Below are 11,090 nucleotides of genomic sequence, written 5' to 3'. Positions count from 1 at the left end.
AAACAACGACAGCAGGACCTCCTCTCAAAAATCCAAGTTGGAACCAACCATTACTTTCACTCTTGTTATCTTCTTCCTGTGATTGACCTCACCGAGTTTTAAAACAGCACGAATATCTCAGATTTAATGGTTAATTGTAGCCACACAGACTTTGCTTATGGAATCACATCATATACATACAAATCATTGTGAAAGCATCTATATTACTACCCTAAGGTTGTCATGCAAGCATACAGAAATATGATGTTACACATAATGTACAAAATATCATTCATTTTGCAAAGTTATAAAACATGTTAATTAATTGTAAAACAAAAATGTTTATTTTTCTGTTACTTGCACTTTTATTCAATGTAGTTTACTCAAAAGCTTATTTACTATCATCTGAACACAAAGTGAGGTTTCAAGAATATCAAATACATATTATTTATGTTGTATTTATGACACAACCATCCAACCCAGAAATGCAATCTGTCCAGCATCTGTGGGGTTAGCCCTAAGACGTCCTCCTGGTAGGACATGCAGGAAATACCTCCTCTATGCATCCTGGAACAATGTACCATATTTTCTTCACCAGTTTTTCACACTGATATTGTGTGAGCATCAGTGCTTTGTTCTCGGTTCTAAAAGTCCAGGAAACTGCCCTGTTTGGCCTGTATGAATATTCATCCACATAGCCTCAACCAGTATTTTCTGAATGCCTCAAATTGTGGGAAAAGTTCAGTTTATAAACAACACCAGATCATTTCAAGAATGATCGGAAATTCACCAGGAGCAGAGCAAACTAGCTGCTCGAAAACCAGCAGAGTCACATGACAACATAAGACTTTGGAAGTGCAGGTTTCACACGTTTCTGCCCAAAAACACTGGATTTAATAGAGTTACACTAATACATTTTTACATGACAAAACCCTGCGTTGTTTTGGTTTAGTCAGCAAAATTTCTGAGAAGTTAGAGGGCAAGTATGTTCAAATTCAACACAATCACTCAATTATTCCATCATATTCCAAAATTCATTAAAAGCCATCCTTCACAGTTGACATGATACTTTCAACATATTTCTACTCTGGTTCACTTACTCTAGAAGCATGATCTTAAACTGCTTAAACACCCAAGAAATTAAAGGACAACTACTCAACTGAAAAAACATTTCAAAGCAATGTGTCAACATCATGTTAAAAATGTATTTAAAATTATACATGGCAGTTAAATTAAATTGGATTTTTCTTCTTGAACACTCACGTGTGCAGGTTTTGTTTTCCTCATTCCACTGCATAATTCTGGAGAAATTTAACGGACATTTCTGGTCTAATTCAACATATTCAAATATAACGTCACATAAAAATTACTTAAAATCATCCTTGACATGAAATTCTCAGTTGATTACTCCTCTGGGTTACTCCGCTACATGTGTGCCAGTTTTTGAATATGACACAGTCCTGATCAAAAGGTTAAGACCACTTGAAAAATGGCGGATAAATAAATAAAATATTTTTGATGGTGCAGGCACAGTTTAAAGTGGAGCTGGAGTCTGTTTACACACAGAATGAGCAAAGAGGCAGAGCCATTAGTTGGGGGAGAAAGAGACTGACAAATGAAACATGAAGGATGAAACGAAAAGAAAAATGCAATTTCTACTAGAAAACAGTGAGCAGCTCATTTTGATAGACACGTATTTTCTTTTTCTTTACGATATTTATTATTTCTCATTAATACGACAAAGTATTTATCCGATTACTCAATGGAATAATCGATAGATTAATAATCTATAGCTACAGCCCTGGTTGAATTTGAGTAACTGTCTTTTAACTTCTCAGGAATTTTGCAGTTGATTGAGATGAAACTGAGTGTTGTTGCGGTCACATTGAAGATTCCATTGAATTGTGAAGTAAGAAGCACATTACCAGCGAAAGTGAAAAGAAAAATAAATGAGAACTTCACTGGGGAAAACAATGGTCCTGGAGCTTTATTTCTCTTAACTTCCTCTGTGCGTTTGTGTGGGTGTCTCGATTAGCGAACAAGATATCCAACGCTTCACGGTAGGATAAGAGGCAGCTGGTTTCACCCCGACGCACAAATGATGGTTCACTTGACCGCGGTTGTTCTGTGCGCGCTCACAAAAAAAGGGGGTGGCTGGCGCTTTACTGCTCACATGACACTTCTAATGGATTCCGCTCAATACATTAAGAGATTTAATCAGGTGAAGATGATTAAAAATCTATAGCGAACAGAATATGATAGTGACACGAATACTTGGAAATAAAGAAATACTTCTTTGTGCAGAAAATTTCTTCTCATTTTACACACAATGTTGAAATTAAAATATTGAGTTTTTTTATTTTAATGCTGCGTGCGCTCTCAGTACTGCTGTTTATTTCTAACGCCACATCTGCATATTAGAACTCTGAAACATTGCAAAAATTGAATCTTGGCATCTACAAAGATTCGCATTAGATGCCACTAGAAACATCTGGATTACGTTACCACTCAGTGAAATGTTGGAAAACGCCATCAGAAAACACGAAAACCAGTTAAGTAGGAACACCGGGGACTTCTACGCTCTGATAACTTCCAGTCGGAGGCATCTCTTTGTTATTGTGACAGAGTGACTGTGCACCTACCTGCTAGTACGTGACACTTTCAGAATCTAAGGCAATAGTTCTTTTTCACTACACACAAAATTATGCAGTTTTGTGCCACTGAATAGTTTTGAAACTGTTTTGTCTGGGACCCGAAAACATTTGTTAAAAGGCAGTAATGAAAACTGAAAAAGCAACCAATGACGTGACAATGAACTGAGCGACAAACTCATAAAAAATGGAATTAGGTAAAATCAACACGTGAGATATGAAAAATATGGCCGCCAGCGAAGAATGATGCGCAATAGAAGCTTACCTCTATTGATAGACGGGTGTATCCTGATAGGTTTACTGCACTCCTCTGTTCTTGTAGCAATGTTTACGCCACAAACAGCAGACTTTATAGAAAAAAGTCACCTTGTTTTTTTTCCCCACCAACCGATATGCACTGGGTGGGCGGAGCGTCAAATTGCAAAACATTTTTCCTTTGGATTGTTTTTTTTAGAATTCCTTCTGTGTGTAACCGAGGACAAAGGATTAGTAAACGGGGCAAAGAAATATATTGATCGTTTATTTATTACATAAGTTAGACATAATAATTCCCAGTCATTTCCAGACAGGACTTACAACACATCCTGCTGATATCCCAGCTGCACATGAGACTTACCACACAAACTGTGCGAAAATAACAACACTGCAACCTGTCACACCCCGCTTAGCGACACTGCAATCGTGGCACACACTGCAAACAATTCGGGTCTCAGCGCAGCTGGGAATCAGTGCTATGCATGGCCTGTGATCTGGGAGAAAAAGGGAAGTGGCACAAACAATTAAAAAACCGCCTTTACGGCTGGACGGACTAACCAAAACAAAATTACAAATCAATCAAAAGAACGAAAAAAGGACAGCAGAGACAGCACAGCTGAAAAACAACATTATCAATTAAAATATTACCCAATAAAATAACAATTTTATAAAACCATTCAAAATCATGAAGCTAAAACAAACACTCAATATACCTACAATATTGATCAGTTTCCCTGCGCGCAGTCGATCTAGGGCTTGATCAATTCTATTAAAATTCGTGGTTACACTAAAAAAGTCCAATGACACATTAAAAATAGGCACATGCAATAGCAAACGATCCAAACAAAAATGGCAAAAGTCTCTTACCGACAGTACCCACTCGCACCTGAGTGAATTAATTGCTTCTGGTTTTTTCCACAGAAGAGCGCTGACTTCATCCCACACACCCACTACCTTTTCACAGCTCTTCAGCCAATCACCTGGCAGAGAGCAACAAACTGCCAGGTGACACTTGTTACATGTGGTTTACATTTTTACTTTGCAATAGCTCTGAAGTCCTGAAAGGTCTCACGCTCACACTCTTACACAAAAAATAATTGTACTTCCTCCTCCTTATTCTTTATTTTACGGTGCAAACTTTCATTAATCAGCACTAATAGGTTGTCTCCATTTAGTTGGCTCAATGATTATAGAACTAGTTAAAAAGAAAATTCAAAGAAATTCAGATAATGTGGCATGGATGGAATGGTGGCCCACACTTCATTGTTGGCCTACTTCAACAAATCAAAGACAATCAAATGAAACAACTGTGCAAACACAATTTATCTCAAATACGTATTGCCAATTTTGGTGTCTGATAAAAAGATATCTACATCACACTATGTAACCCTCGTTCCAAACATTACATAGATGACTGATCTGAGGCCCCGGGGACCCCAACAATAATTTATTGGAAGTTTATTATAGCATCAAAACATGTTTCTTTACAAATCATTTTACTTATCTAATTAATTTTATCCAAAGAAAAACAACAATCTATTAATTTTGCAACATTACAATAAATTTACATATTTTATAAAACAAAACTTAATATTTTTCTATAATAAAACTTGTATCTTTTACACAACAAAATCATTCATTCAGTATAAAATAAATGCCAGCCCAGAAATGTAATCTCGCCAACATATACTGGGTTTGGCTTGAGCTTCCTTCACTTGGAGGGCATGCAAAATACGGTTCCTTTTCATGCTGAGGGCCAGTCCTATGGGCTCAAACTGTGGTCATAAATATTTTGTACTTGTAAATCAGAATTTGTATGTGTAAAAAGAATTTGTGTGTGCGTAAAAAAGATTTGTGTGTGGACTTAGCCAAAAAATACGTGTGAAACTCTGCACTCAAGTTTCAAGTTACAAGTACGAATTTTGACCCTGTTTTTCTTCCTTTCCACACACAAATCTTTTTTGAAGGCTGGCCAAAGGAGGAGATAGAAGCCACTGACATAAAGACAAGAAAGCTCCTTACCATGCATGGAGGTTTCACCCCAAGTCCAGCACCCTGAGGCTGTACACTAAGCGGAAGGAAGGGGGCCGGGGACTGGTGAGTGTCAGCACCACAGTCCAGGATGAGACAATGAACATCCAAGAATACATTGGGAAGATGGCCCCAACTGACCGAGTGCTCAGTGAATACCTCAGGCACCAGAAACCCAAGAAAGAGGAGGGAGACGAGGAACCATCATGGAAGGACAGGCCCCTGCACGGTATGTACCACCGGCAGATAGAGGAGGTGGCTGATATCCAGAAATCCTACCAGTGGCTGGACAAAGCTGGACTGAAAGACAGCACAGAGGCACTAATCATGGCAGCACAAGAACAAGCTCTGAGCACAAGATCCATAGAGGCTGGGGTCTATCACACCAGGCAAGACCCCAGGTGCAGGCTGTGTAAAGATGCCCCAGAGACAATCCAGCACATAACAGCAGGGTGCAAGATGCTAGCAGGTAAGGCATACATGGAACGCCATAACCAAGTGGCCGGCATAGTGTACAGGAACATCTGTGCCGAGTATAACCTGGAAGTCCCGAGGTCAAAATGGGAGATGCCCCCAAGGGTGGTGGAGAATGACCGAGCTAAGATCCTGTGGGACTTCCAGATACAGACGGACAAAATGGTGGTGGCTACCAACCATAGTGGTGGTAGACAAACAGAAGAAGACGGCCGTAGTGATCGATGTAGCGGTTCCGAATGACAGCAATATCAGGAAGAAGGAACACGAGAAGCTGGAGAAATACCAAGGGCTCAGAGAAGAGCTCGAGAGGATGTGGAGGGTGAAGGTAACGGTGGTCCCCGTGGTAATCGGAGCACTAGGTGCGGTGACTCCCAAGCTAGGCGAGTGGCTCCAGCAGATCCCAGAAAACAACATCTGTCCAGAAGTGTGCAGTCCTAGGAACTGCAAAGATATTGCACAGGACCCTCAGGCTCCCAGGCCTCTGGTAGAGGACCCAAGGTTGAAGGATAAAGACTGTCCACAGGGCAAGTGTGGAATTAGTAAATATGCAGAGAATGCAGAGAAAACAGAAGACTTTATTTTCCATCAGTACCTGGTTCCACAGCGGTTTATCATCGTATCTGTGAAACAGAAACATTTAAGGACTGTGAAATAAAATTTATAGCGGCTGTACATTCCAGGCCTTCCTTAGCTATGTAGATATTATAACAATATTTTCAGATTAATCTGTCAGTCTGCCCCAGGGCAGCTGTGGCTACAACAGTAGCTTGCCTCCACCAGTGTGTGAATGCGAGAGTGAATGAATAGTGGCATTGTAAAGTACTTTGGGTGCCTTGAAAAGTGCTATATAAATCCAATCCATTATTATTATCTTACTTATAATCAGGTTATATTTACTGTCCAGCTCACCTTCTGTTTCTCCTTCACCTCAGCTACAATCTGTGTCTGTCTGATCTTAGCACTGAAATGACAGACAGCAGCATCTCCAGGCAGAGGGAAGACAAAAACAGCCTCTGATGGTTTGTCCTCCTTATTCTCGTAGTTCAGGGTGGAGACCACTGTAGCCACATGGTCCCTCACCTTCAGCTCCACCTCAATGCTCTTCAGAGGAACTGACATTCAAACTGAATTACCAAAAAACCATAAATCAGAGATGTTTTGAAAATGGTTGTTTGTTTCTTCTTTTTACATTTCAGTAAAAGAAACTTGTTAACCAAGTTGATATTTAAACACGGTTCTGTCCAACAAAGTGTCAACTTGAAACAAAAAAAAGAAGAAAAAGTGTAATTTTGTTAATATTTATATTTAACTTATCCAGTCTATTTTTTAAATAACTTTCTTATTATTTAGTTTTTTTGTAGGAACTGTACTTGCAAAACATAAACGTGCAGATCATGTCTATATTGGGTCCGTCAGTTCATTACCAATTCTGGACATCTATGCAACATCCAAACTAGGCCCACAATCTGGATATCCAACAATGACCCAAGTTAGACGTTAATATGACTTTCAACATTTTAACTTTGGACTAGCTAATTTTTCTGGACATCGCATGGACGTCTATGAGAGGTGCAGGAAATTTACATTATTGATAAATGTAATATTTTTTTGTTTAGAAATATCAAGCTCGTTGTTATGAACATGATACATATGAATACAAACTATTCATAAGAAAACAAAATTTATTAGCCTATGTATTTGTTCAGTACATGTGGGGTTTTGGGGGGTATTTTTTTTAACTGGTTATTTATTTCATTATATGTCCTCCACCTTCTGAAAACATGTTACTAAAGAGCCTACAGAAGTAGTATAAAAATGATATCTAAATTAATATAAATTTGATGTTGAAAGAACAGCCACAACAACCACATGTAGGCTGCTCATACGCGTATTTGTACTATTATCCCCAGTTTTTATTTTTTATTTTTATTTATTTAATTACAATTATCCTCTCTATCACAAAAGTATGTGAAGCAAAATATTACATGCCAAGCAACGAGTCTTTACAATTAAGGATTAAATAAATGACAATGGTAATTTATTTAATGACCGATTGTCATTTATTTAATGAACTTACGTTCATTTTGAAAAACGTTCATTTAGAAAAACGTAAGTCTCTTTGTATCAGTACCTGGTTCCTTTTGGAGATTTAACAGACCAGAGTAGTTCATCCTCGTACCTGTGAACCAAGAATATTTGAGGACTTGTATTAAAAATAAATGTATCCTTTTATCCATTATCGGGTCCTGAGGGCAGCAGCCTAAGCAGAGAAGCCCAGAAATCCACCAAGGCAACGCGTTAGCACCATGCAGCCCCACCGCGCTAATGTGGATTTGCCACCTTAATGAATCAGAGCGAATCAGAGTCCGAGCACCCAACCTGTGGACTGTTAGTCGGCAGACAAGAAGGAAAACAGCTACAGTTGTAATGTTTATCATTTTACTACATTCATTTATTAGTGTCTGTTTTATACCATTGTATCCTCTTTAGTTTCATACATAAATAGAGTCTAATCCACCATCACATTAATAAAACGTTTGGAGGTAAATGCTACCTACAAGGGGTCTAAATTCAACAGACAAGTGAACACCTGGTGTAGATTTCTTTCAAACTTGCCATTTACGTGAAAAGGGAAAGACTATATCTGAGTCGAGGAGGGGGCCTGAGGGTACATCTTTCGCCATCTTGCAATGCTGTGATTGCAGCCATTTCCCAAATCTCTGTGAATGGTACTCATGGCAACTGATCAGCGGTCTTTGATCAATAAGCTTTGATCAGTGGTTGTTGATCAATGGTCATGAGAATTTGCATGTTAATGATCAAGGAACTGACCTCCCAGCCTATTGTTCCTTCACTGGTGCTAGTTTCAGTCATTATAAAAATGTACTGTTCATAAGGTTGGGGAAACGTGCAGTCAGCTGAGACTGAAGAAGTCCCTTTGATGAGTGACAAAACGTTTCTCTCACTGAAAACGTTACGTCCAGATGAACAGACTCAAACTTTGGGGATTAACTTGCCATTAATTTTGTAATCAAAGTTAGGGCTGTTATCGGGGCGGAGGCCCTGGTGTTTTTTTTACAGGAAGACTTGACCCTAACACTCACGTGGGCAATGACAGAGAGACCTGAAGCATTGTGATTGGGAGGACCAGCCTGCCTTATCTGAACCTGAGTAGTGTTTTGTTATCAGACTTTGTCCATAATGACCACCATGTTTTAACATGAGAATGGCAATAAGTGCATGTGTCACCCGGACATCCTAGGTTTTCAGTTGATGATCAATTTTGTAATCTCATCATCGGATCTGCAGCCATATATTCTGGACACTTGCGTAAAGAGATGATCTGAACTGACAGCTCACTATCCAACTCACCAACTGGTGGTGGAAGAAAATAAATGGAAGAATAGATGGAACAGAAATATAAATTCCTATTTCTTTCAAAATAATAGTCCAACCCAATCTATATATGGATACAGACATACAGTACAATATATGGATGTGTTTATGAACTTTAATTATTCAACTTCAGGTCTTAAAGTTTTAAACACATTGTGCACATTGGTATTTTTTAAATAAAATTAATATGAGCTACATTCCTACCTGATGATTTCCTCTTTAGGCACTCATAATCAAACACAACAATACAAACGGTTTAAGAGCGTTACATTCCTCTTCCATTTACAGAAAGAAAGAAGTAGTAAATATTCTACTAAAACAGGGTCCTAAAAAAGAATCTGCTTTGATGACAGTTTTATTGTACTTTCAAACAGAGTGTCATCTACAGCAAATCTATAGCAAACCTCCCTCGTTTACCCACACCTATATATTTGCACAGAGAGATTGAGGTTCCCTGTTACATTTACTGAGATCAGCAGCAGACATTCTGTGTTTACGACTCAATAAAATGACATTAAATGACACTTTAATGTGTTTTACAGCATTGCAGACAGTTTCTAACTGTCAATGTTACAGTGAATAATGGTCAGATTAGGGTTGATCTTTAAACACAGGAGTGTAACTGCTCCTCTCTATCAACCTATTACAACTGATTACACTTTCAAAACCAACAAACCACAGACATAACATTTCTTCAGCGATGGCCTTCATAGCTGCAGGATATCACAGACAGCACTCCCATGCATAACTGCAAGTCAACAGTTTGAAACAACAAGCTGCAGAGTTTACCTTTGCAGAGAATTCTGACTGTCAATGATTAGGGTTGATCTTTAAACACAGGAGTGTAACTGCTGTGTTTTCTTACTCATCAGCAGAGATAAATATAATTTTTTACAGCATTACGGCGTAAAATACTTTACAATGATAAATATACTGTAGGATAAATGGAAGATTCTGTCAGTTCCTTCAGAAATGCCTCTTATAGCTGCAGGATGTCACAGATAGCAGACTGCAAACTATTTTTTTTCTTTTTCTTTTAATTTTTTAATTAAAATAATTTAATTATTCCTGTGTTTTGTGAATCATGAAGTTTGAGCTAAGGGAAACATGAACCAGTTGGTTGATGGTGGCTAAAGCTGGAATATTAAATCAGTAAATGCTGTCATCAGAATGTAAAATGTAAAAACCATAAAAACGAGGTAAAGAGTAAAAGGAGTACTTGGTTAAGCCAGCTTTTAAAAGACGTCAGCGATATGTGTACTTTGTGCATCTTAAATAAAATTACCTAAACTGCAGTCACTCAGTCAGCAAACCACAAACAGTCAAAACACCTGCGACTTCACTCACATGTGTGTGACCACATGTGTGTGAATGTTTCAGTCTAATGTTTATTGTGAGAAATGAGTCACTTGTTTAGTGTGAAAGAAATATCTGCAGAAAAATAAAGTGCATGATGTCAGTTTCATTTTATCATAAAGTGTTAGATGAGATCAGGCTGCAAGTTCAGGCGTTGCTGAAAGGAAAGAGAACCAAGATAAGCTGGACGAATCAAACAATGACTGCACCTGTGCTGGAAGTGAGATTCTTCTGTCTTTTGTTTATATCATATTTATAATCAGTACTAGCACACATTGGTATTTTGTAATTGGCAAACTAAATTTTACTAAATAGTGTAGCCTTTCTCACAGTGCTGTCATTATTAGACTGTTTTACCCAGTGTCCTCTGCAGGTCTGAGACTGAAGTGCAGCTGGTTCTCAGAGGGATGACCTGCCAGGCTGTACTTCACTGTCACACAGCCCTCTGCTGCCTCTGAGCTCTGACACAGAATCACAGGGTCAGAAGTCACGTTAATTACTGTCATCAAATACCTAAACAACAACATGAGAAGGTGCTGCTCTTACCTGTCCAGTAAGCTGGGCATAAATCAGTGACCTCTGACCCTTGAAAAGTATTGTGATTGGTGGAGAGAGGACAGTGACAGACCCTTCCTTTGGTAAATCCCATATGACTGTGACAATAGGGTGCAGAGCAAATCACAGCGACTGCATCACCTGAAAAATAATGAAAATCTCTCCAAATATACACAAACAGCTGGAACGCACATTTTACTCACTGCAGGTAAATGGTAAATGGCCTGTATTTATATAGCGCTTTTCTAGTCCATAGGACCCCAAAGCGCTTTACATATCCAGTCATCCACCCATTCATTCACACACTGGTGATAGCAAGCTACATTGTAGCCACAGCCACCCTGGGGCGCACTGACAGAGGCGAGGCTGCCGGACACTGGCGCCACCGGA

At 38.8% G+C, this 11,090-nt stretch overlaps 1 protein-coding gene across 1 annotated transcript in view; it reads right to left on the bottom strand.

Annotated features, from left to right (window-relative positions):
• The window catches only part of LOC106455941 (von Willebrand factor A domain-containing protein 5A-like), a 23,915-nt gene that overhangs the window by 6,309 nt on the left and 6,516 nt on the right, over positions 1 to 11,090 (bottom strand). Inside the window, exon 7 of the mRNA XM_013910406.1 lies at positions 6,303 to 6,494. Coding sequence (XP_013765860.1) covers positions 6,303 to 6,494 — 192 coding nt within the window. The remainder of the gene's footprint in view (positions 1 to 6,302; positions 6,495 to 11,090) is intronic.

The sequence above is a fragment of the Pundamilia nyererei genome, unplaced genomic scaffold, assembly GCF_000239375.1.
Source record: "Pundamilia nyererei isolate P.nyererei 1_Seehausen unplaced genomic scaffold, PunNye1.0 scaffold00003, whole genome shotgun sequence".
NCBI classification, from domain to species: Eukaryota; Metazoa; Chordata; class Actinopteri; order Cichliformes; family Cichlidae; genus Pundamilia; species Pundamilia nyererei.
The sequence above is the reverse complement of the archived record's forward strand: the minus strand, read 5'-3'. Positions and strand labels throughout refer to the sequence as shown.